This window comes from Prorops nasuta, unplaced genomic scaffold (genome assembly GCF_024137725.1).
Source record: "Prorops nasuta isolate Cenicafe-Biocafe unplaced genomic scaffold, Cenicafe_Pnas_1.2 PNAS00003, whole genome shotgun sequence".
Lineage (NCBI taxonomy): Eukaryota > Metazoa > Arthropoda > Insecta > Hymenoptera > Bethylidae > Prorops > Prorops nasuta.
Window position 1 is genome coordinate 7,994,492 of NW_027116800.1, and position 27,121 is coordinate 8,021,612.

Sequence of the window (27,121 nt, forward strand, 5' to 3'; positions counted from 1 at the left end):
TCACCGAGCTTGAAGAGTTGAGATTGAAAACTACGTATCGTTACTTCGCATCACTATCGATAGATGGCTATACGGACTTTTTCATTTGGTTAAGTTAAACTTCACTTTAAATGGTGTCGCCACTGTTTAAGGATTATTTTGAGATACGCCATTAACGCAATGAGCGAGCAATCTCCCGTCATATCTCTGGAATCTGATTTAAATCAAAGCTCCAGTTACAATGGTACAGTTTCAAACACTAATATTTTATCAATTAATTTCATTTAATAAGCATAACCTCAAAATTATAATCGAAAAATATTTTTATCAAAGTAAATAATGTAAATATAAACTAACACCTTTTTTTTGGCAGTCTGCCATATTTAATTTACAGAGCTTGTTAACAGTAATACTATTATTGATATGTACCTGCACATACGTTAGATCAATTGTACCAAGTTTATTGGATAATCGATTAGGTAAAACTGGGTAGGTGTACGTTGATTTTGAATATTCCAATATAAGCATTCCCTTTTTTATTAACACAACATTTTTAGTTTTCAGGGTACATTCTGGAAATGTGCTAGGATTGGAGAACGTAAGAGTCCATATGTAGCAATCAGTTGTATGTTTATGGCCTTCAGCATTCTATTTTGGTCCTAGATATGTTATAATCTTTATACGCACAAGGAAATTTAAACTTGAAATATACTTATATTAAGTTCTTCAAGAAGTGTCTATTTCTCTTTTAATCAAAGTTAAAGAAATATTTAATATAAAAAAAAGCATTGCTAATTGTATGATATATTTTATTTGTCAACACATTTCTTCTTTAGTTTTTTCTTCTTTTCAAAGTTAGATAGTTATCCAATTTGAGCACATTTTCTCTTTGCCTTTTATAGCATATATTTTTCTTTAAACAACAATATCCTTTTTAATATAATTATTGTAAATGTAGTATATTGAGCGTCATTTATATTGTAGCTTGTATAATAAGTACATACATTTAACAGCTTTTAGACTCCTTAAGATGTTGGGAAGTGGCCTTATTTGACATATGTTATAGCAGATGTTTTATATACCTATGAACCATTGAAAAAATATGCTGGGTAATGAAATTAATATCTAATAGGTCTTATCACCTTTTTTTCTTTCTCTAAAATATTCAGTACATTGTTATCATATGCACTACAGATATGGATCTTATATTTAGATATGATTTAGTACCATCTGTTAAAATGTCGAGTTTGATTTCATATTTACCCTTATAATCTATGATAAACAAAGTAATTATATCGTTATCACCTTATACATAAATTAGTATGCTAATTATTTGTCTGCGTTTGACTTTACAATCGAATAGTTGATAAAATGGGAGAGATGCGTGCTTAGCACGGATCAGTCTTAAACAACAGCTTCAGACGAATGACTTTTTGTGAGATAAAAGGATGTAAGTTTTAAATGGATCGCCATTGCCATCGCTGAAACGATATACATATACATAAAATAGAAGTCTCGCAATCAAATCAGCTCTCTCGTAGTTCTCGTCGCACTTCCCAGAATGATACTGGTGGCCCACTTGAGATAGACACCCTGCATTATTTGTAAGGCTCTTGAAGCTAATGTATATAAAAGTCATTCGTAGCTTTTCTTATAATTGGCAAAAAGCAAGATTGCTCGACTGTTTTTGACAAACATTTTCTCTTTTCTCGATTCTTTTCCCTCCATCTGGTTTCTTTACTTTTAACGCATAAAAGGGTCATAAAAAATACATTCATTCATAAGCATTTCCTTGAGTTTTGCTTAAAATCTGCAACAAGTTATCCTATGGCCATTGGCCGTCGTCAGAGATCGATTTTTCTTTTCGTTGCACGAAGAAAAAAACACAAAATTTCTTTGCTTCGATAAACATTATAATTATATGATATTAATTTCACCCCCCTCCACAAGAAGTTTCTCTCTTTCCTTTTTAAACTATTTACCTATATATTTATTTATCAAGCTCTTTTCACTCTCTTCCCATATAAAATAGAGACTAAATCAAGCTTTCTAGAGTTTTAACATATAATATATTAATATAATATATATATACGTATATTACACACCGATCGTCACACTATAATTTTGAAACGCATTCTTACGACACGCTCAATGCGACTGATGATGTACAAATGATAGATTCATGTAAAATATCGGTCGCTACGATTGGTCGTCAATACTGATATTAGACTCACAGTGGTTCAAGAAGGGTAAGAGGGAGGGAATACAAAAATGAATTATCGAATATTGAACGATAATAGGAGAACAGTAATGATAAATTTAGTTTTTACAGTGTATACAGCATTTCGGATAGCCAAACTTCGTACGACAAGATTTTTCTTCTCTTTATAGTCATTCTTATTGTTGTAGAGTGGTAGACGCGGCTCCACGGTGGTGGTAGTGGTAGTTGCGTATTTGCTGTAGCCCAATCGAAGCGTGCTCTTCTGCATAGCTGGAGTACTCACTTGGTGATAAACTCGATTGAGTGCCGTGGCTTGCGCTGATTTTGATTTGCCTCTGTTTGATTTTCGCCAGTTGACTGATGTCGCTCGCGTTGGTAACGTAGCCCTTTCAATTTCTGCTCGTAACAAACGGTAATCTTTACTTTAGGAATCAATTTATTCAAATTATGAGAGAGAGAGAGAGAGAGAGTGGGTCGGGGGGGGGGGGGGCATTGAGAGCAAAAGAACCAACCAATTCATGCATGGAGAAGGATAGGAAATTCTGACATTTGCATTGGATGAAAAAATGTAAAGTTGTATTTAAGCAAGGAAAAGGAGAATGAAAATTCTTGAGGAAAGTGTACGACGCTATACACGTATATATGGCTTCTCTCCGCGATTTTCTCTGATTGATATTATATTACGTATATATGTGTATATATATATATATATATACTGCAGGTATAATATAGTAGGATACAGAGAGTATATACGCATACCGTGTATACTGAGGGTAGTTTCCGCTTTCCCCATGCTGGATGAGGCAGAACACGTATACTCTCCCAAATCCCTCTTCTCCAAGCGTTCTATCTTCAGCTCGATAGTCGTTTTCCATTCTTCCCCAGGATTTGGCCGCTCGTCTATCTCGTATCTACCGCTGAATCATCGACGTGTCATTTAATTGAACAGTTGATAATCCTCCAATTTGGGATATCTATATATATATATATATATATATATATATATATAATACGAGAATGCCAATAATTACCCGCTCATGATGACTTGTCCCTTGCGACTCCAGAGATTGATCGTCTTTGGATATGCCTCGATAAAACATACAAGCGTCACGTTGGTGTCCAGCGGCGAGCCGAGCAACTCGTTCGGCACTTTGACGCTGGGCGCGACTGAAAGGAATTTCGGTTGAAGCAACTTTGATGTTATTTGACAATGCTTTATTGCACAAATCATGCACTATCGTACTCACAGTTGACTCGCAAGTAAACCCTCTTGCTCACTGCCGGTGGTACTTCGTTCCGGGCTATGCAAAGATAAGCACCCATTTGCTTCCTGTCTACTTTACCCAATTCCAGCTTTTCTCCGGACAAGCCATTCACTGAAAAACCATGATTAATTTGCTTTATCTCCTCGACTAATATCACCGAAAATTCAATTGGACCCGGCGGATCGAAAGCTATTCGATTTCGATTAATCGACAACACACTACGGATGCGCTCCGATGAATAGAATAGAATAGGACTATGAGTACCGTGTACAATGTTCTATGTAAAGTACGTCAAAATCCATTAGATCCTGAGACTCCCGTCTTTAGCAACGACCCCCTTTCTAATTATTCCGATTCACCAAGGAACAAAGCAGCGAACCAGTCAATGCTCGTGACAATATATACCTTCCTTCAGATGATCGTACTGATCCCTCATCAGTATAGCTGTATTCTTTTCTCTTCTCCAGATCATAGTAGGTGCTGGTCGACCCGAAGCTTTGCACGAGAGCGTTGCATTTTCTCCTTCGTGAACGGAAACCTCTCCATCCGATGTACCGGAACTCAGTATATCCGGTGGAACTGCAATTCGTAATCAAACAGAATGGGAAACAATGAACATTTTCTTTCTTAACGTCCAGTTTAAACCTAAAAATACCTTTTCGGGCCAATTGTAATATCGATGGGATTAACGGGATTTCTCTTACCAACATCACGCGGAGAGAAAACTAAAAATGTGTGTCAACGATACAGTGTGTTATTTTATTCACCAGCTCCAATTATAGTATAATCCAAAAATATATTAATTTCAGTCAAACATTTCTAATAATTTTATCCTGTGTATCCTATAATTTAATGAATAAAGCTTCTCTCCCCAACATGACGCTTTTAATGTCTACTTAGTAGCAATTGAGCCGTTATTGCATTCGAAACTTTTGAAATTGCAAATTGTTGCTATAGTACTGTAATGTTGGCATATAACTTTAAAAACAATAAATTTGTATTTGCAGCATACTAATTATATTGCTCACAAATATTTAATAATTAAACGCATATAAAATGAGGGTAATAATATTCATTCTGTGATTGAAAAATATATTCAGCGATTGTGAATATCGGATCCAATTTATGCATCGTGGTATTGAGTTGCTTAATATAAAAAAAAATAACGCAACCATCAGCTGTATGCGATTTCACCAAAAAAAACTTGGGGATGTGTTTAAAAATGTATAATGCTGTAGCTGTCTTCATAATTATAAAACATATTTAACAATTTTAATTATAAAACGAATTATAGTAAAGACCAATATATAATCATCAGTATCAATGTAAAAGAAAAGCACTTGAAAAAAAACATTAATTTTATTTAACAAAATACTAGATAAAGTTTTCATAACGATGAATCTCTTTATAGATATCTAAGAAGAAGCACGACGATTTAATCAAGGAATACCATAGTTATTTAATAATAGTCTCGATGCATCTATACCCTTCCGAACAAGCCCTGCTGATACTTCTTATTATCGATTTAAAAATATCTGAAATAAATATTTGTAGTTTTACCGAATACCTCAGCCGTGTAAAATATTACATTGTAAATTTTGTTTAAATCTAAAAATTCTGAAATATCCGCTGTGTTTTTATTACCTCCAGTAAGCGTTTTGACCGTCGTATTTAAATTTATAATACCACTCAATGAAGCCATCAATTACTCTCTTTCGCAAAATAGCAAGATTTCCAATAATTTGACCATTTTACAAGAACGAGCATGTCGCGAAGTCTTTAAACATCAGAATAAGTTTGAAATTAGTGTTGAAACAACGCCTTACTATCTTTGACAGATATGTTTTCACTCTGCAATGTTATTGGTACTACGAGGGATCCCTTTAATGGGTATAAACGCGAAGATTAATTGGAAAATTGTTGTATTTTCTGGATAGTGATAAGAGGCGAAGAAAGAAAGAATACAGGGGTGGAGGTTATCAGGATTAATCTCGCAGATGGTGGTGTATAGTGGTGGTGAGGGTGTTTGGTGTTGCGAGCGGGCTAATTAACGGTGACGAGCCGCAGAGGTTGGTGCGGTGGGCCGCACGGCCAATCCGCTGCAAGACTGTCGAGCGTTGTGGATTATTGTGACGTAAGCGCACGATTCGCCCAGCCACGCAACAATTCTCACCACTACCACCCTACACCTGACAACGCATTTGTGTCGTGACATTAGCAAAAGCATTGTGTTTCCCCCTTTCCACCGAACGCACGCACGTGCATAATTTCCACTCATACCGACATTAGGCCTAACATGGACACAGGAATTTCATGGATAAATAGCGTTGGTAGCTTCTGAATTACAGGCAAGCAGTCTCAGAATAATTTCTATAACAATTATTATCGAGGAAGGTATATATATATATATATATACACTGCGCGCATTGTTTGTCAAAACTCAATCGCGATCACTAATTAACAGTTGTATCAGGTACAACTAAATTAGCTCACGAATTGGAATCGAATTTAGCGCTGATTTTAGTTCTGCTGGTAACGAGGTCCGCTTAAGATAGGTTTACATTGAAATTTGCTGTTGTCACGCCACAGATTTTCAAATTGTTTCCCCGGAGAGTTTATTAAATTCTTCGGGTGTGTAGGAGTAGAATGGTGTAGAATAGAGGTTTTCGTATACCCAGAACATCGACGCATCCGAGTTGACTGAGCATTGGACCGGTGTTCAACTGGCACATGTAGCATCCTCGATCGGCTTCTCGTAGTGATTTGATATGCAACCGCCAAGTAAATTCTTCCGCCTCTTCCTCTTCCCTCGAGCGAGTCTGATTCTTCGTTTTGGCGTTCTCCACGCTCACCTGGAAACGCGACGAGTGAGTCACTGTCCTCTGACCCATCGACAGCACAGTCTGATCCTCGGCCCTTAGCCAGGCTACCTATAAAACATGGACAGAATTATGTAATTTTTGTCGTTCTTCGAATAATAATATTGTAGCTTTTTTTTTTGTTAATTTGATCCTACAAATATATTCTTAATTTATATATGTGAATTGTGATTTAATTAATTAACAATCACCATTTGCACAAATATATTTCTTTTAGTGCCAAATGATTGGCAGATTTATTTAATTTGTATATACACATCTTCTCGATTAATATACTGCATATTTCAGTCTACGAGTCATCGATAAAACTCGATGAAGTTGCCATTTGATGAATTTGACCGATAACCGTATAAACGTCCAACGGCTCTTTAATCATCACTTTTAAACAACTATGTCACGATGGTTTATTGCGGGAGAGTCGTGGCCACGAAATTTTCAACTAAATTAGGTTACGACACGCAAGAAAGCAGCTCGATTAAAGCGACATCAAGATTGTTGGGATGGCGATGTTGAACGGTAGCGCATAATTGAATTTTCTTGCCAATTAATAATGCGCACGTGCGGGTCTTGGTTCTCCGCGTTCCATTCCATCACGGGGCCACTTAATTTGTCGACTTTGTCCTTCGTCAGTCGCTCTCCGGCATGAAAATGACGCGACGCGACGCGACGCCGGCTACGCGCCCCTGGCTATCCTTATTCTACACATTCACGCGCGCTCCTATTCTCTATAGCTATATCTGTTACAGCTAAAAACTTGCGTGGAAATATATGCACATAAAGTTGGGGAGAAGAAGCTACTAGCATCCTTAGCATTCGCGTGATGTACAGAGAAATAAGTCGGTGGAAACTGTCGATGGAGATTTTCTAACATTTAGAAAAGCACTCGCTTTAAATATTACATCAAAGTAGTTGGCTACGCTTAATGGGAAAGTTGGAAGGTTGCGTGACGCTCAAGCGGTACTGGCAAACTTGGATATTGTCCTGGCTTGGATACACCGGCTCCGGATCTTCCAGTTCCCATGCAGATCAGACAAAAAGACGAATAATTTAGACATCTTTCTATGATAACCATTATGTACAAAGCTAAGTTATTCCTTCTTTCAATAAATGACTGACGCTGTATATAATTGTTTAACGCGCGCGCGGCCCTACCAAATATATATATATATGTATATTATATATATTATAAATGGAAGAGGAAATGGTGTTGCAAAAATAGCTGTGGAAGCGGAATCAGTCTTGGGATATAAAATTGCAAAGCTGTTGGTTCAGGAGCGAGGATTGTAAACAGCAGGAAAATTCGACAGTTTCGCTTGATAGCTTGGTTGGTGGATCATTACGCTGATAACTCCGTGGAAAGTACAAAGACGTCTTAAGAAGTTTCTCGTAAAAGAACAACAGTTTGCGTCTAGGAGGAATATAGAAATTATCTCGTGTAATGGTTTCCATGAAATTTCTATGAAACGGTCACCTCGATCCGAGAGCATAATTGAATTTTTCGACCAAATAGATTCTCACGCTTTAACGAGCACGCGCAATTAAACCCTTTCCTCTCTGGATCGTGGTGCGCGAACATTTCTTCAGCATTTCTACCGATCAATTTCTTCTTCCGTTCTTCCGCCTGAAAGGCGAGTATTGTTTCTGGATTAGACTGCAAGGATTTTAGTATTGTACAAAAGAAGAGTTTGCAATCTCGTCCCTGGAAGTGAGTCATTTCCCGTAATAACGGTAATGTTTCCCAAAGGGTAATAACTCGCAATGGGTGCACTTTAGTCCTGTTGCATTATACCGTGTGCACATATATATATATATATACATAACTATCATATAATACGCTATATTATGATCTTGCACCAATTTGCACTTTAATATACTATACGTTATGAGGGAATATTTGTCTGAGTAGCTTCCCTGGTTCTTCAGCTCTATATCTATATATCTACAAGTGGCTGTTTGTCTTGTATCTTTGGTTGAGCAGCGATTGTGTTGAGAAGCGGTGTTTCCAGCGTCTATTCTAGGAAATATTAAATTATCCTTGATTATGGTAAGAATTAAAGTGAAAGACGAAGAAAATAAAGTGGACGCGAGAGTGGGGGGTTGCAGGGTGTTGACGAGGCACCAGCGTGGTTGCAAGAGTCGGCTAAGGAGGTATTATTATAGTGGTGGAGCTGGTGGTACGGGACGACTTAGGAAATTCTCTAGCTAGGCTTTCTCAGTGTAATATTTCGAGAGTCCCTGGGCCACGAATCTACGTTAGCACTAAGAGATTGCTCCCCGTAGCCAGGAAAGCCACCATCCCTTTTCCTCTTCCGTTCCATTGTAATCATGGAAACAATCATTCTTCCCTCCTCCCCTCCTCCCCTCCCTCTCTTTCTCTCTCTCTCTCTCTCCCTCTGCATTTCTCCAGCAGGGAATCCTTGAGCCCTCTCACTCCCCCCCCCCCCTTTCCCTCCAGCAATCACCGATTTGTCTGAATAAGCCCCGGGCAAGTGTAACATAGACTCGCTCCGTCCCACAAACACAAATGCAGCGCAGTCCCTGACACGGCATAGCCGAAAAATCACACACACGCGTGATCGTTCGTGTGGTGGTTGTCGTCGACACCAGAGCCAAGCTATTATTGGACCAGCCAGAAAAGAAAGATTTTTCTCTCCTCTCTCTCTCTCTCTCTCTCTCTCTCTCTCTCTCTTTCTCGTGTCATTTCCATGCTGTACGATCCGCGGAGGATCCACCTGTCCCGCGGCACACCAGCTGAAATCCGGCCCTTTTCAATTTTTCCACCCTTGCAATTTTATCGAATCGCCCCCGGTTTAAACAAATCGCCCATTTTTATCTCGCGAAAACAGTGGTGCGAGGTGAAGAAGAGGTAGGTGAGAGGACTGGTATGACAATAATAATAGTAGTCTAAGGGGTTCGTATTAAAATTACTCGCAAGCTAGCATATACGTGTTTTATACAATCATAAAATAGAGAAGCACGTGGAATATTCAGTTCTCCTCGCCACTCCATTTCAAATGCATTTCCAAGTTGGACCACGTCCACCTGTCTCGAGTTGTACGCCATCAGTTTTAGATTCCAACCCTCGCAATTTGTCCCATACCCTTGAATTTTTATCGAAAACAAATGGACGAGTTTAGCCACGGAACTTCCGAATTCGGGAATGAAATCGAGATGCGAAGGCAATTTCTGTATATAATAATAATGGCAATAATCATGCTAGTCGTCTAATTGTTGGAGCGTGAATAAAATTACTCGCACGCGCTAACGCGTAGGTGTGTATCGCGTCAGTAAGTATATTTGCAAGGCTTTATAACTATAGAATTGCGTTTCGGAGCGAAAACTCGGCGTACCAACTGGTATACCGTAGAATAGTCGGAATATCCCCTCCCCCTCCCCTCTCTGCTCCCTCGTCGTTTGCTTCGCGATAAACGAAGACGACATTTTCCGCAATGGCTTTATACATATATATATATATAGGAAGGACTCCTTAGCAGCATTAGCCTCGCACGCCCCATTTTCCAAGCGCGTTTTACGCTTCGCAACACGTAGTAACGTTCATGAATGGAATTACGGACTTTATACTGGTTTTCAACGGTGCTTCATACGCGCCAACCTACTATCGGTAATGATAAGTATCCTGAATGCATTGTACGTTTGAAAATCTGTATCCTTCCGGAGTGCGCGTATATCTACGTGAAAATAAAGAGGGCTTTGGCCAACGAGAGTAGAGCAAATGCGAATGGTGTCAACTGTAGTAAAAAAAAAAAAATGCTGAGAGCTTCCCGCAGGGATAAGTTTTCGAGCGTACGCGCGCCTCTAGTACCTATATATATATAGTCGCGCGAAAACACAAGTGCACCCGCACGCATCCACACTCGTCCAGGGGCTTGTTCAGGCAAACCGGTGATTGCTTCCGCACAGACCGGAATGGCAATCCAACGGCATTTGGCAATTTTCGACCTCTATGCACGCCACCACTGTTCTCCACTGTAAAGCTCTATAAATGGATATTCAAGTCAAGCGCCAATGCAATTACTCCATTTAAGAAAATCAACGTTAAACGTACCAATGAACGTTTTATTGAATCATCAATAATGAGCCGTGTACCTAACCTATTCATTCTCTGTGTGTGCATAGTATAGTATAGCGTGTATTGTTTCAAGAACAAGACGACTCCATTGTCAAAGTCCATAAGGTACAAGCGAGAAAGGAATTAAGGGGATTAGCGCGTAAATCGAGGGCCAAGCGGGAATTCGATATGTTTTTATTACGGTGCAGCTTTCGAACCGATTGAATTTCCTGTGAATTCTAATGCAATCCCCTGTGAACCTTACGCAATTCTGGATCCTCGCTCCGCTTTGTCCGCATTTGTCCCACGCGAATTGGAAATTATTTTACAAGGAGCATTTGCCCGTTTGGAACCACCGGTAATTTATTGCTTAGCGTGAATTATGCGCGGTTCCTTTCACTAAGCGCGAAATTCGCCTTTCCTCCTTTTTTTTTCCAATCTCGGAAAAGTTTCAGTCGCGCTGTACAAAGTAAGAGCCAACTGCAATCGAGCGAGTCGAAAAATCAAATTAGTTTCGAGGGGAGGCACGGATTTGACCTAACGTATAGAGATCGACCTTCCGTCGTTGATAAATCAACGAGAAACTTTACGATGCTCAACACGTGTGTATGTGTGTCCGTGTAATTGGACTGGTATTGAAGTGAAAATATAGTTACTCCTTTTTGTGGTATCAGATAGTGTGTATTGTATACGTAGTTAGGCCGTGAAGCAGAGCGCGAGAAGTTTGCAATATTTGCTCGATGCACACACTTACACAGTTATATATATTGACGGGAGAATGTGTAACATACTGTATATATATATATATATAAGTATATGGGGAAAATTTCCATCAAAAATGGCAAAATTTACCGATAGATAGCGCTGATAATATGCATATGCACTATAACACATTCTCAGCTCGATGTTACTGCGTAGGTATGCACCGAGCGAATACCACATCATTTCTGTACTTATTGTATGTAAATATGAGCTTCGACGTTGAATTCCTTCTCCTCGCTCTGATATCACGTACCGCGACATTCTCGTTCTTGCATCGTTTTGTCAGAAATAATCACTTTCTTCGCCACTCTATCTACAATCCTTCGGCGTCTCATAGCTCCAGCATAAATTTTCTGCCGAACAATCGTTGCCCCCGGAAATCATTCTTTTCTTCGTGCAGCTTCTTTTTTTTCTACCACTTTCTCGCTTCTTGTTCCTCAATTTTCCCTTATTTAATTGTACAAAAAAAAGATCTACTTTCTCCTCCATCTTCTCTATAATTAATTATATCAAGAACGAAGGACTTTTCAAGGTTTCGTGCAATTTATCAAAACTTGCGTATCCTGAAGAAACCTCCCCAACCTTCTCGAAAAAGTCTTTTAATAAATTATCGACTCTCTTCGTTCTCTCGTTGCAAAAGTCGAGACGTACATCCGTGGCAAATGCGAATCCAAGGGCCGTAGGTCAGGCTTGTTCTTGACTCGTTTTACTCCAAGTGGAGGAAAAAATTATCACCAAAGTCAGCCGTTCCTTTTCTGTATACTAATCACCGATTACACATTTATCGACAAGCTTTGATATACTAGCTAGCTTCTTTACTTCACTTTTGAAACATTTTGCAGTTTATTAATTTACTTCTCTGGTATAGTTTTTAAAAATTCAATACAATGATTTTAAATGGCTTTAAAATGACATATATATAGGTATCTTTTTTACGGATTAGTGTGCGTGACCATTACGGATTCGCTCTGACACAGATTATTTCAAAAGGTCATTAATATTATATTTCAAAGGCTCTTGAAAGCAGTTACAAGAGTAGGGGAAACCCGGGGTGAATCCGTCACCAGAGCAAAGCAGTTACTGACTGTTTCATACATAGTTATACGCTAAACCGTATACAAACCTGTCATAATAACTGTAAACACGGACTAGCAAAATAACGTAACTCAACGAAATTAGTTCAGTCAGTTTCAACGGTAAAGCTATAATTTTTAAAAGTGTTTTCTAAGTATCAAACATAGAGACTAAAAAAAAACTAATGTTAAACTAAACTAAGCTTTTCTATTTTGTTTTCTTTTTTTTCAAAATGGTTGATAAAATTATAAAAGGTCTATAATTACCTCGCTGCGGTCGCTAATTTTGTTAAGTAGAAACGAGTTCTCAGAGGAAGCTTGTCGGTCGTTTAATTATTTAAGAGGATCCGATAAAATGTAACGGTGCTTGTGTTATTGAGCAATAAGTGGACGCTTCACCGAAAGTGATGATTTTAACGAGAATTAGATTATTGCTCGCATGGCGCAGAGTGGCCCTTACAGCCGGGCGTGCAAACTGAGCATGAAAAAAAAGATAGGAGCAGTTTTTTTGCCCCAGAGCTAAAAGTAGAATTTGTGTGTGATTGGGAGGTGTATTGTGAGATGAAAAGGAGGGACGCGATGAGAATGGGCCACGAGAGAATGACGATTACGAGACTAGGCTTGGTAATAATTGCAAATCAGTGAAGCGCGGGTCTGGAAAGATTTTTGCCCTGATGGCCAACGGCGTTGCAGATGGTTTAATTTCGCGACACTTTTCGAGTACGGTGCTATTTGGGAAATGAGGAAAGGATCGAGGGGGGAAGAGAGTTCTGCAATGGAGAAAGTGAAGAAAAATGTTTGTTTCCACTGCACTCGAAAATCTGAAATCTCGACCGGACTAAAAGCAGAGTTCTGGGTAGTAATGGTTTCACGCTCTATTATATTATACCTACATATATATAATCTCTTTCTCTTTTAATCGAGAGTTTTAAGAGTGGGTCACTAATGCTTTCATCGAACATCTTTTCTCTTTATACTTAATCCATCTATGATGGGATATATAATACGCCCCTCGCTGTGCATATAAGTTTAAATCTCCCGTTGAACGATGGAATACATATAGTGTACGACTGTACCTTGCTAAATGCAACGCTAATGTGCGGGACCACGATGCATCCATTTCTCGAACATCAATATTTACATGTGGTAAAACGCGGTTGGAAAAATATAGTACGCAAAATATTTTATTTATTTTAAATAATGCATTTATATCGACGAGCTATGAAATATTTTCCCGCCGAACGAAATAAATATTTAATCTTTGGGTGAACAAGCTCGCTCAATAATGGATCAAAACAATACGATGGAATACGTGTGTATATAGTAACAGCTGCACTTTAATCCCTCTTTTTTAATACTCAACTGCTGTGCAACGTTTTTTCGGAGGAAATTTTATCTCGGCGAAAGCTTTCTGGAAATTTGTTTAGAGAGTCTTGATGAGAAGAAAAGAAGAAAGGTGGATGGCACACGGTGGCTCGGGCAAAAAGACTGAGGAGCCGTGACGTCTGTCAGAGACAGGTGGCCAATTGGAGAAAAGCCGTTTTAATTTCTTCTTCTCCAAATGTTCGATCAATTGGCTCGAAAGCTTAAAGTGACGTGGTCGTAAGGGTGATACATAGTCATTCTTACCTTGTAGTTGCCCAATCTGGTAATGGTACAGGACAAGATAGCTTCCTTGCCAATAGCCGCAGTGACGTTTGCCATCGGCTCGGAAAAACTCGGTACATCTGTGAAATGAAAGAAAGTGGATGCTTTTATCCGTGCCATCTATACTCTATACGTATCTGTCTACACGTGTAGTGGTATATACTGCCGCGAGAGAAAAATGAAGCGAGACTAAGTGCGTTATAAATTTCCTAAGAGATTTTTCTACCGTGCCAAACCGGATGTGTTTTATAACTGAGCGATGATCGAGCAATAGCACGCGTTCGACTGACTGATGCATGTTTTCAATTTTTATTCGCGCAGCCGAGTCTAGAGCCGGCCTGATCGATCGGGCCCCAGCCTGCCTAAACTTTTTCTCAATTTTTCACCACCTCTCCCCCACTCCCCCCGCACATCGCACCAACAAAAATAGTTTCATCTCAATTATTACGATTGCAGCAGCGAATTCAAAAAGTTTAAACAAACCGATCCTACTGTGCAATATCGAGTCTCTGGCTCAACTTTTCCGTATCCATTGTCATCACCCCCCGCCATTATTACAGGAATCTCTGCACAGATTTATTCCAAATGAAAAAATGATTTGCCACGCGTTCAGTGATCGAAACCCGGATTTTTCCTTATACACTGCGTTCTCTCGTGTCCTTTTTTTTCTATCATACTTGTATGTGACACGTGTGTACAAACGGTGAACGGTGTTTATTTATTATAAGTGTGCAAAGCTCTTGCTGTAATAGTTCAAGGAGGAAAATGCTGCGTATCGCTTACGCGTGTGAAATGAATTAGTACCTCAATTTTCTTCACGAAGAAAATTGTTGAAAGGTATATGGGTATATATGTAATATAAGCACACACACACACACACACACACACAACAGTTTGATATCCATAAAGTTTTCCTGGATCTTAATCAATGAGAAGTTTCGAACGTCAGGCGATATTACGAAATAAAGATCGTATGCAGTTTACCGGCTGGTGTTAAGTGAAAGCAGTGTGTCGAAGCCAGCCTGCTGTTGCTCTGTACTGTATATATGGCAAAACGATATTCCAAGATCCGTCAAAACTACTTATACGATACGGTGTGGTTGGGGGAAACAGCCGCAAGTAGTATTATGATAAGATATTCACTGACAGAAACAGGAAGAAGGGAGAAAGGAAGAGAGGAGAAATTTTCGGAGGTCTCCTCTATCCAGAATGTAATATGAGGGAGAGTGTGTAGTAGTGGGAAGAAAAAGGATGGAAAATGACTGAGCCAGACGACAGAGGTAAGCCGGCGTTGAGCGAGCATGATATAGGCTACTGGGATGGGGGCTGGGGATTTATCCACCTCCACCTCTACCCCCCCCCCCCCCCCACTCCTCACCCTCTTCCCCCCTCTTTCCCCACCATGCCTATTTTATGGCAAAATTATTCCAGGAGAAAAATAATTCAATCTCCAGCCTCATACGCGCTGCCTCGTTCTTTGAAGCATTACGGCGCGCGTGCAGCTTGACGCGAAAAATCTTTGAGCATATTCCTCGAGAAGCCTCTTGATACGAAGAAAATTACATTTTTTTTTTGTTTTTTTCTTTTCTTACACCACACTTCTTTTTCTGCGTCGATATAGGGAGAAAAATATGGAGCACGAGAACTCTCGATGCACCGTTTAAGGAGCTAATTTTCAAGTGGCTATAGATAAAGCTAAGCAAAGCAGGCGCCGCTCTTTTAATAGCTTGGCGAAAGCTTTTTGTTTATCTTTCTCCCCGTTGCAAGCTCGCGAGAAACTGATACAGTAATTCTGAGATTTACTCGTCGAATCCGCTCGAGGGGCTTCATAACTGTAGGGCGATTTTCGCCAAGTTTCGCGATGAAAGTTAAGTGGGCTGCAAAAAATAGAAAAGAGAAAAAAAGACGATTTACAGTTTGGTCGAAATTTCCAAGCTTTTTCTTTACCCTTTTTGTCTCTTGCTTCGTCGTCTGCTTCATTGTTTCTTCCTTCTTTTTCTCGCCTGCTCGATTATTTCTTTTTCCCTATTCTATCCTTATTTTCCATTTTTCCCCTTTTTTCTTTTCGTAAATTAACGCTTTCGTCGAGATAAAAATTCAGCGACTTTCGGTGCCAAGTAAAAAGGAAGAAATATTTGCTTCACCGGAAGAAAGTTACTTTCTTGCCGGGTGAGTCAAGCTTGCTCTTCTGTACCAGCCATCCCGCAGCGAACCTATTCTCGCACTTTTATATAATAACAAGACTGAACTTTGTCAAAGTCTCGTTGTGGAGACGGGGAAGAGGGGGGGGGGGGAGGGAGGGAAAGGGAGAGACAGCCTCCGAAGTGCGTTTCAGTCATTAATGAACAATCCGAGTTATCCGATTGCAAAACACATTTATCCACTCCATACTATATTCGTTAAGCAGAAAATAGTGAATAGCCGGTACTCCCGGTACATGCCCAGCTGCATCCGTTTGGTATATTAATAGCCAACGTGCCTTTTTCAGCAACCGCTAATGTGCTAGCACTTGCGGAAATTCGCAGGAAATTAATTCGATGCCGAAAGCAGCATCGGAGAAGCAGCAAAAACGGTGAGTGGAGAATTAAATATTTTTATCGAGGCTTCTATTAATTTATTCGGAAACTTAAGCCTCTTGCCAAACGATTTACATACTATTTGAACATCGCAACGACGCATTAATATTCGACGGGACGCATTGTTATTATTCAACTCTGTGTAATAACTGTATGCATAAATTAAATTTCCCATCGGACGGCTCTTCCTTCCCTTCATATTGGCTAAATAATGTGCTATCGTGATAGATAAATCGATGCAGAAAGAAATAGTTAGCTCGGTAGCTAGTGGAGGAGGAGCAGTGCGCGGCGGCCACTATATATATAGGCTGCTACCGTTATATTATAGAATAACAGCAGAAATACAATGCGATATTTTATCCTCCGACGTTCTCCATCTACAGAGACGAGCACCGGGGCCAACCAATCAGTTTCAACCTTTCACCCCTTTCACTACATATATATGTATACACACACTGAGTACCACACTACTCCATAGGTATATATTTCACACGAATCTCCGATTTTTACCCAACACTGATATCGTTTCATTTGGCGAATGCTACACCATTTGCTCTCGACCTAAAATTCTCCCTGCTCCTTTTTTTCTTTCACTTTAATTGTTCCTCCCACAAATAATCAAGGATATTCGCAGAGAGCCGCGCAAACCAAACGAACGGATCCAGTTTTAATTCGCAGGGAGTCCCTACGGATGGAATTAAGAGATTATTTAATGAAATAAAGCTGTGTGCTTCCCGGAGAATGATATTTTTTCACGGATGAATTTAAAGCCACAATTGTATTCTGATTACAGATAAACGTATAGCTACGGTTTTACGAAGCCCAGCAAGGCACCATCTGGTCGCGGCGTTTAAACTCCCATTTGCCCTTGTTATATTAGACTCTGCGCGTTACAACGCGCATCCCCCTACTGCGCTCGTACCGGGTCGTCTTATTAAATCCATTATTACACCTGTAACAAGGCCACGACGATACTCCTCAAATTACTCTGCCTCGATCCTCCCTTCAATCGTTTCGAATTATTTCCCTGGCTTTACGCCTCGCGCACTGTAATTATTTTATAATACTCACTCTCCTATATATCTCCGCGCTACTACCACTCGATGCAGAGAGTCGAGTCGAGTCGAGTCGATTTGACACAGTGCGCGATCGATCGCTGAAAATTCTATGACTCTTCCGAGGTCTCTCCGCTTTTTCCAACGAAAGAATCTAAATACGCGTATCAGCGTAGCTCGATCGACTCGAAAATCTCGGACTCGAAACCTTTTTATTTCCGTCAAATTTCCTCCTATCCGGTTCAGTGGCCGTATCCCTTCCTGCCTTTAGTTTCGTCAATTATAAATAGTATATACTAAATATAGAAATTAATAGTATACGGCGTATATGTATAATAGAGAGACTTCTCACGAACAGTTCAGTCGTCATCCTTTGCTGATTTTAGTTTGCTAAATAATAATGGTATAAATGTAGAAATAAACAGAGCGTCACAGAGGATACTCTCGTAAACTATATATATATTCACTCGTCATTCTTAGCTGATTTTAGTTTAGTGCAGCGCAATGTATAAAATAGTAAATACAGAAATTAGCAGAACGTTATAACGAAATTGTGTGTTCTTCGTGCAATGGTCGAAGGTCGTTATGAATCAGACAGGCGCGCCAGGATGCCAGGACCCTTGGTCCAACGACTTAGCATACGAATGCACGAATCTCTGTTTGCAGCACCGCTTGGCTCCTCTCTGCTTGGCCTGGTCTGGCCTGGCTTGCTGGTTTGGTTTGGTTTGCTTTGCTTTGCTTCCTACCAGCCAGCCAGCATCCCTCATTTGCATAGTTATTATGATATTATGCAGCCGCGAAAAGATTTTTATCGGGCACCCTTGGCCCCTCCACTTCCCTGCAGCAAGACGCGTCGCATACTAGTATTATGCTGTTATAGTATACAACACACACACACACACACACACACACATATATATATATATATATATATATGTATACATAAGACGAATAATACGTCGCCAAAATATTCCAAGGCGCGAGCGAGATAAAGCTGAAGAATGGTCTGACCGAAACAAAATTACACTACTAGCTAGCGCAATAACGTGTAAATCTGGAAAAAGACTATATTTGCAATGATCAACGAAGAGGATATGGATCAAAGAGGATTTAGCATCGAGTTTTACGCACGATAAACGAGAGTTCCTTATCCCTTATTCACCACCTGTTCAGGTAGCCTATCTCACGTTGGATCTGCGTAAGCCCAAGAGGAAGATCGAGAATGCGGAAGAAGTGGGGAGCGATGGATCGAAAATCGGATTATTGGAACGCCAGGAAATTCTCCGGCATTCTTAAGCTGAATCTGCAAAAAGTTTCCACCTATATAGCCACGTACATTGTACCTATATAAATATATGACATATACTATATTGCAAAGTTGGTATTTCTCGTTGCTGCTGCGGAGAACTCGCCGAACTCGGTACTTGGCAAGCTGTTACGCGTTTCGCTCGGGTCCCCCAATCGTGTTCGCAGCTTGATTCTTCCTAGCACTGGCCACGGTAAAGGTCCTGCAGGTATACACACACACACACACACATACATATATAACAGCTCGGGAAGACAGGAGCACGCGGCCAAGTTCCCTGGTGGCCCTAACGAGACCGAGAGCGCGAGAGTCAAACCTGATAATTCCATTTCCGCGCTGGAAAATTCGAACTTTAATTAATCGAATCGAGCTCCCGTGGGACGCATCCGTGATCCCGGAAATTAGTAAGATCTCGCGCGTGAACCAGCCGACGATGCTTCGCCCTTGTAAACGAGACGACCCACCATGGATTTAACCACCGAGTCATTTTTCATCCCCCGAATTACGTCACGGCGAACCACCGTCGGATATTCTTCCGGAAATACCTGCGTTGTTATATAATCCGCCATAAACATGGTTAAAAAGAAGAAATAACCTCGACTGACGCTGCGGCTTCATCGATTTTTCACCATTTGAATCTGTTGCAAATATAGTTATATATATATGTATATATACTGGAGGGATAATTAACGGGATTAAATGAGAGCGGTGATGCGGAAAAGAAGGTAGGTTAGCTCCTTTTCCGGAATGAATAATCGATGTCTGCGGGAAAGGAGAAAAGTCTATGGTTGGGTCAGACACGTGACGGGTGAAAATCGTGCATGGCCGAAGAGGCGCGAGGCGCGCGATATGTCCCGGGCGTTATTGGTTCCATCTCGATATAGCACTATAATAACGCTCTCACTAATTTATATAAGCCCGGTAGCTTTAACTCCCTCGTGCTCGCAGGCATAAAGAAAGATGATTCGAGCGCCGCTACACACGTGCGCCCCTTAAGTGGTAAACTTGTAAGTGGCGAAATAAAGTTGGGGCCCGGGTATCGTGGCTGTGACAGTTTAATTAATATCTTTCATCCTGAAAGGAAAAACTTGCTCGACTGACGTCGGCGAACCACGCTTGAACTTTGCGCGGTGCTTTTATTCGCATTCTTATTCTCCCACTGTTGGATACTATCTCTTTCTCTCCGTGTCTTCTTAATTACTATTGATAATAAATTCAGAGCTGAAAAGAGTCTAATTGGCAAAAAGTCTCATTGCACTGCGTTAACTGCTCCGCTATATTAGCTGTCGTTGGTAAATACGTAATGCAAAACTGTTGTCCCTTGGAAGAAAGCTGGCTAATTATCTTAATGGAAAACCGATAGTGCAAGGAAGAACAATATAATGTATAGCGGTGAGATTCGCGAGAAAGTGGTAATTAAGATCCGGACACGTAGTAGAGAAAAGAAGTTGAAATGGGTCAAGGTATTTAAATGGAATGCAACGTTGCATCCCGATTTGCTATATACCATATATATATATATATATATAGACACACACACACATACATTCATACGGTATATAGTAAATGTATATTAAAGGAGACCCTGTGCAAGGTCCATGCTTGCTGGCTCGTAATAGCTGATGGCATATTCATGGTGGCGATGGGGGAGTGCTTAGTCGAGTTTCCTCAAGAATGAGATAATGAATCAAGCTCGGAATGGTCCTGGGAGCTTTTGCATTCGTACATACATTTTTTTATCGAGCTAACGAGCCAGATATTGCGCATTTTTCGCTTTTCTCACGTAATATTCACTAAAGGAGCTTTCAGTAGAAATGGAATGCGTAATTTCAGTCAACAAAGCTCTCTTTCGAGCTACCGCTTAATTGATGAGACACGTGGGATAAAATTGTTTCGATCAAAGCCATATTCCACTCGGCTAATAAGCTCTTTGATCCACCACCACCACCAACCCCCCCCCCCCCCCTCCCTCCTCCCCTCCCGCGAGATTCCTACATCTTTGAGAAAATCGCTGAAAATCCGAAAGAAGCGCTTCCAGCAATATCAGCGATATCGAAAACGCGGAATACCTACTTCTTTCAGGGCTTCTGCCGAACTCGAATATTTCCAAGTTACGCGTCGCAACGTCAATGAAAACTTTTCGAAAAAGAACTACCAGCCGATAGCGCTCGCACGAACGACTTGAAAATCGATTATAAGCCAGTCGGTCGTAATATCTGAATGCACCAAAATATATAGTTGGATCGTTTCTATAATCAAGCTTCCAAAAAAGAATTCCGTTGACCGTTTGCTTGACGCAATTATAAAACAAAAAACCTCTGTAAAATTTCCTCTTTGCATTCTCTGCCCCCCTCCACTTTGCTATTTCCTCGGGCGTTAATTATTTCCCCCCCCCCCTTAAATTTTCTCTCTCGCTCATATAGCTCATTACGAACGCGTGACTGATGGCAAAAATTAAGCTCCTTCGAGCTATTACCGTCACGGGCTTCCAGTCCTCGAGTTTTCTTCATTTATCGTCTATCCGAATCCTGCATACGCCGATGCAATCAGAAGAGTCTACCTTCTCGACGAAACGCGAAGAGTGACGAACCGAAAATGAACTTTTTATTATATTGCAATTTCACGCTTGTTTCAATTCGACCGAGCACCCCTTTGGGCTTTTATGGCGAGTGACATATACCGGTGAAAAAGTATCCCCCTAATCACAGATGAAAAGCCGCTTAATATATCGGAGCTTGCCGAAAGGCGGTAATTGGTTCTTTGATGTGCTTTGGCGAGTGTCGAAGGGCAAAGTTTATCGTTGGAAAAGCTGCAGGACTAAGCTCGGCTAAAAATAATGAAAAAAAAAACAAGCTTTTGCATACGTACCTAATACGGTGGGACTTGCCGCAGAGGCGTCCTGACGCGCTACGTCACTGGTAATAGCTGCTCGGCCGAGATTGCTGTTGTAGTCTTGGAAAATTACACAGCACAATAATAGCCATGCCACCCACATTCTGCAAATGAAAAGAGAGACAAACAATAATTATCGTCGATAACCGTGCCGAGGGGGGAAGATATATAGCTGACAGGATCAGCAGGATTGCAAAGCGCAAACACAGCGAATAGTAACGAGGAAATGTTCGTTGAACGATGTTCGGTAACTCTAGTCTGGATCGCGATCACGAGTGTCCCCCCCCTCCCTTTACCCCCTACCCAACCCTCTCGCGCTCCCTTGCCCCATTTATTGAGCCAGTAGCAGTGATGGAATCGTTGGTCCGCAGTAGTCCATACAGGAACCACAGTAGAGTCAGACAGCAACGCTAACACATTATGGCCAGGACGAGCCACTTATTGACGCGCACCACTAACTCTCTCCAGAACATTAACACCGTGCAGCTTATCGCTTTCCCTTTAGCTTCGCCATTTGCGAATCAGCGTAGATCGTTGCATCTCGCTCCCCCCGCCTTCTATCCTTATTCCACCCAACCTCGATAATAGGGCAACGATACGTGTGTAGCACCAGTGTGGGAACAATTATTCCTTGTGCTATACCCCATAAATAACTATCGGGTTACCGGAAACGTCGAAATTTTTCCAGACCGAGATCGGTAGAGTGTGCAGGATTTAACGCTCGCGCTACGGTTCACCCCCCCCCCCTCGCTTCTACCTCTTATATATACTGTATACGCTCCTACAACATCATTCTCTTATTGCACTGCACGCGTGACTCGGTCTTATTTACGATGGGACTAAATGAAAACAACCAGAGCCCCTTCCATCCATGCCTTTCCTGTCGGATTATAAGCCCTTTGTTTCATCTCGATCGATAATCCCAATGTTAAACCGGTGCTAAAGTTCCTCGTGCGCCCGAAAGCCCTCGGATTAAGTCGGGATACTGGACTGGAGAAAATCTCCATTCCACCATCCGTCCTCTTTTCTTCCCTGAAAATCTGTTTGTTCCACGAGAATCTTTCTCCAGATAAACCAAACTCTTAATTAGTAATACGTGCCTTCTAGCTAGTAGTTACGCTTGATATAAATCAGACGAGGAATCAGCGTCACAAGGCTCTGTTTTCAAGCTTCAAAGTTGAGAGGTCTTATTTGTTAGAATATTACTACTATAATGAAGTATTATTAATTATAACGGTTTCTCTATACTTTTGCTCGAAAGCTTTGGTTTGATAAATGAAAAGCGTGGAAATGAAGGAGGAGGGGGAAGAAAAGAGGAAGAGGAAGTCCCCGTGCCGACACATTTAGGCGTCAAGCTGTCAAGTATATGTGTTACCGCATATGTGTCAGTCATAAAACGTGATTTTAATTAAAACGCAAAAAAATTAATTAACAAATGCAGGCGTAATGCGACAACAGCTGCACCATAAACTGTATAGGGTGGCTAATTTCTTGCGTCCAGAATCTAAACGGTAAGAGAGTTTAGCGGATGAGTTTGTATATGAATAATTACGGGGGAATTCTCTCTCTCTCTCTCTCTCTCTCTCCATCTGGTTTTATATCTATTATTCCACAGCAATCTTTCCAATGCTGCAGTTTAACTCGATTGTTATTTATTTTTCTATTATTTCTCTATAGCATCCTTATTCTTTCTTACTATCACCATCCCCCTCTTCAGTTCAATTCCTACACTTGTATTATGTTCGTTACCCTGCTACGTTCCACGCTATATCGTTAGGGGAGAAAGTGGGGGCGGGCGGAGATAAAAATATTTTTATCGGCAATCGATCACTATTTTCAACGACTTTTGCTACTATTGATCTCAATATGTTGCTTCGTACTTTAGTTTCAAGCGGACCGTGACTCAAACAAGCTGCAGTTGGGCCACGTTTTTGTTAAAATATAAGAAACCGAGCTTCGAGCTTTTATGCATAATATTCAACGGTAATAAAAAATTATAAAGAAATAATAAGGATCAAATAATTTAAAATAAAGTTAAAATTTGAGAAATAATTGGCAAGAGGGACTAATTACAATTTCACTCGTGTAATAGAGTGAAAAGCAGAAAGTGCGGGCAGTGATAAGGTAAGATTCGTGAAATTTCATTGTGCAGCGGACAGCATTAAAGTAACATTGTAGTACAATATATATACTAGTATATATACACAACGACAGTCTAAAGCACGGCACGTTTCGTGCGAAAGGGGAACGTTCGTGGCAAGTTCCGGACCCGCGTCCCTGACCAACTCGACAACTCGATTGCAGAAACACGATGAACCGTTAGAGAAGCTGCTTCTGCTTTTCTACCCGAATCCCCCCCCCCCCCCCCTCCCACCCACCTTCCCTTCTCCACTACCACCACCCCACCCTGCGCACGAGAATGGAAAGCAACAAACAGCAGGCGTAGTTATACATATATATATATATATATATATATATACATGCACACAGTGAGTAAAGAGACGCGATTCGTTCTTGTTGATCTGATTTGTTCGTTATCGTAACAGACTCAAGTCAATCATTACTAAAATACTTTACTTTACATTTTTACGTGTACCGCGTAATGCTTTCAAAGTTATAAAATTTTCCCTTTAGAAATCATTCCCACTCAAATTTCTTCCGACTCACGGAAATATCCTGAGCGCTACTTTTATTGGCCCGACTATAAAAATTGGCCGAACGTCTCTTAAAATTAAATCCCAAATTATTATACGTCACCTTCGACGAAATTCGTTACTTTTTGTTTCCAGTAAGAAATAAAACGAAAAGGTGGAAAAAAATGATTTTTATCGCGTAAATTTATCGTATATATAATGCAGCGCAAAAGTATCGATGATTATACTATTTCTCGACTTTAAAAGGAATGAACGATTGAACGGAAGTACAAAGAAATTATTACGCAGGAGAATGGTATACGGTGCAATAGCGAACAATCAATTTGACTCGGAATATTTATCCGAAACGATCGTCGGATAATTAAACTGATAAATAATGTGGAAAAAGTGTGGAGAAGGGCAAAGCACGTTTATCGAGTAACGTATCACCGGCACGGTGCACGGTCTCTGCTCCGGTCTCGGGACACGTTCGCTACACAATTAAGGCGAGATAACGAAGAAACGTTAAAGCAATGAAAAAAGCAATATCAGAAAAATGGAAATGCCACAAAAGACAAAAGCACGTTGAGCATTAATGAGACTTTCAAGCACTTTCAAAAGGTCTGCTTGCCTTTCTTTATTAATACTTTCTACACGTGAGCAACGAATTTTAATATATAATAATTTAGGTCATGACCCCTCGTTAAATCGTACAATACCTTCCATCACTTTCACTCACTCGATATTTACATATATATTATATGATTATATATAATAAACGAATGAAATATTTTTAAACGCAGGCGAATAGTAAACGTCACGGTTGAAATAATCAATTGAATGTTATTGAATTAACAAGTTTAAGGCAAAGATCAACAGTGAGATTAATTTGTCGATTACCTGGTAATGAGAGTTTAGCATTATACTAGTGTAATTAGCGATAGCACGTTTTGCGTGCTTCTTCGTCCCCCTCCTCCCCCTCCACCTCTAATTTTTATCGTTGAATTTTAATTTAAAATCCCTGTAGAATATTGCACATTCGATCGGAACCATAGGAGCGTGCGTTACTAGCATCGACGAAGGACGCATCCCCGAACGTCGGGACGCGTGTACTGATGCCAGTTGAGTTGGTCGGGCGTCGCGACGCCGACGTCCAAGCTGGGAATGCTATGTACGCGCGCGCAGCTTCCTTTCTTTCTTCTCTCTCTCTCTCTCTCTCTCTCTCTCTCTCTCTCTCGCTCTCTCTTATTCCTCTTCACATCGTCCCCATAGCGCCCAAATATCGCTTATATTAGCCTTATTTATCTAATTATTATGCTTCATCCGCTCACCGCAATCCCCTCCCTTTTATATATATAGAGATCCACCTTACAACGCACAGCTATACATGGCTAATCGAGAAAATCCATCATAGCAACGAAAAATTGATAAAAAGAAAGCGAGAAGAGTGTGAATGATTTTCACGATAAATGATTCATTTTCCCTGGAGCACCGTGCAACTTTATCTTTCCGCGTCAGACGACTGTTAATCCTTAAACGTCACTTAGTTGTAAATGCTGTGAAAAGTGGAGCGCGCGAGTACGCGTGACGATGCTGCTCAGAAAAATGCTGAAAAGAAGACCGAAGCTAAAGTGGAAATAAGAGTCTTTCCTCGAACACATACATTATGCACATCTCGGTATAAAATGAAACAAGGACATAGTTGCCCTCGTTTTCCACTTTCTTATTCCTGCTTCCACTTGGTCGAGTATTAATACTTCAGTACATATATATATATATATATACAAATTATAGTATACTATATACATATATTTGTATGTTAACAAAGAAGCATTCGTTTAACGAGTCCGATTAATTTCTTTCTTCCGCCGAGTGAAAAAGTACCGGTGCACCTGAATCTCGCGGAAGAATCGTTAGAACGTTAGAGTTTCTTGGCAAGCGTGGAACGATCAGGCATTCCGAGTTCTGAGAATTTTTTCATTAAGCCTGATTATCATATAAAAAAATTGCAATCCTAGTTGCCGACAAAGAGCCTCGATCGAATCGTTCATTCCTCCTCTTTTTCTGCCCATTGACGAGGAACAAAAAGAGATAGAATCGAGTTTGCTGATCTCGATGTCAAAGATTGCGTGGGTGGTCGAGGTAGAGCGAGAAATAGAGGGAGGGGAGGGGGAGGGGGAGGGGGGCGGTCATATAGAAGGCGAGGAAGCAGCAGACTGGTGTAGCTCGCGCGGGATCGAACCGATAAACGATATTGCGCGCGCACGCCACTGGAGAAACTTGCCAGATGAGAAAGATCGTTTCGTTTTGCTGCTTCGGATTTGGCTCTTCTGCCTCTTAATTTACGACGCGGCAATGAAATTCTCTCCCGAGGATTTTGTGTTCGCGAGAAAATGCTCATTCGTCGGTAACTCCAGTTGCTTGGAAAATAAGAGAAACTGCAGCAGCTAACATCAGCCAGAGTCGCTCGCTTCTTTATTTTCAGAACAACCTCGATTACTTGGTATAAAGAAGAAAGAGAAGAAAATGCAGGGGCGCATTATGGGTAAACGTTAAAACTGCGAAGGAAAATTAGCCGGATTTTAAGTATCAGCGAAGCGAGTCGTCGAGATGAATGAAAAAGCTTTGGTAAAATTGTTGAAGAAAAGGGTAGAAGTGGCGTACCTCCAGCGGACGGCATTATGAAAAATCTTCATGGCTGGGGAAAAGAAAGCTCGTGACGCTTTCTTTTAAGTAACATAATGAAAGCCTCAGGTGCTTCGGC

At 40.6% G+C, this 27,121-nt stretch overlaps 1 protein-coding gene across 1 annotated transcript; it reads right to left on the bottom strand.

Moving 5' to 3' along the window:
• Positions 1–637: 637 nt before the first annotated feature.
• On the bottom strand, positions 638–25,431 carry LOC136785556 (lachesin-like). Its single transcript, XM_066746643.1, has 9 exons — positions 25,258–25,431; positions 21,701–21,828; positions 13,878–13,975; positions 6,140–6,395; positions 3,871–4,044; positions 3,448–3,576; positions 3,232–3,367; positions 2,960–3,117; positions 638–2,596 (listed from the first exon to the last, which is right to left on the bottom strand). The coding sequence occupies exons 2-9, from the start codon at positions 21,825–21,827 to the stop codon at positions 2,256–2,258; spliced, it is 1,419 nt and encodes a 472-aa protein (XP_066602740.1). The 5' UTR covers position 21,828; positions 25,258–25,431; the 3' UTR covers positions 638–2,255.
• Between the last annotated feature and the right edge of the window lie 1,690 nt (positions 25,432–27,121).

What these genes read in the sequence shown, in the direction of transcription:
- LOC136785556 (XM_066746643.1), bottom strand. Translation starts at nt 21,827, where the DNA reads ATGTGGGTGGCATGGCTATTATTGTGCTGTGTAATTTTCCAAGACTAC. An exon ending in GGTTTACTTGCGAGTCAACT is followed by an intron (nt 3,368 to 3,447) that starts GTGAGTACGATA and finishes AATTCCTTTCAG; the next exon opens with TCGCGCCCAGCGTCAAAGTG. An exon ending in AACTACCCTCAGTATACACG is followed by an intron (nt 2,597 to 2,959) that starts GTATGCGTATAT and finishes TGTTACGAGCAG; the next exon opens with AAATTGAAAGGGCTACGTTA.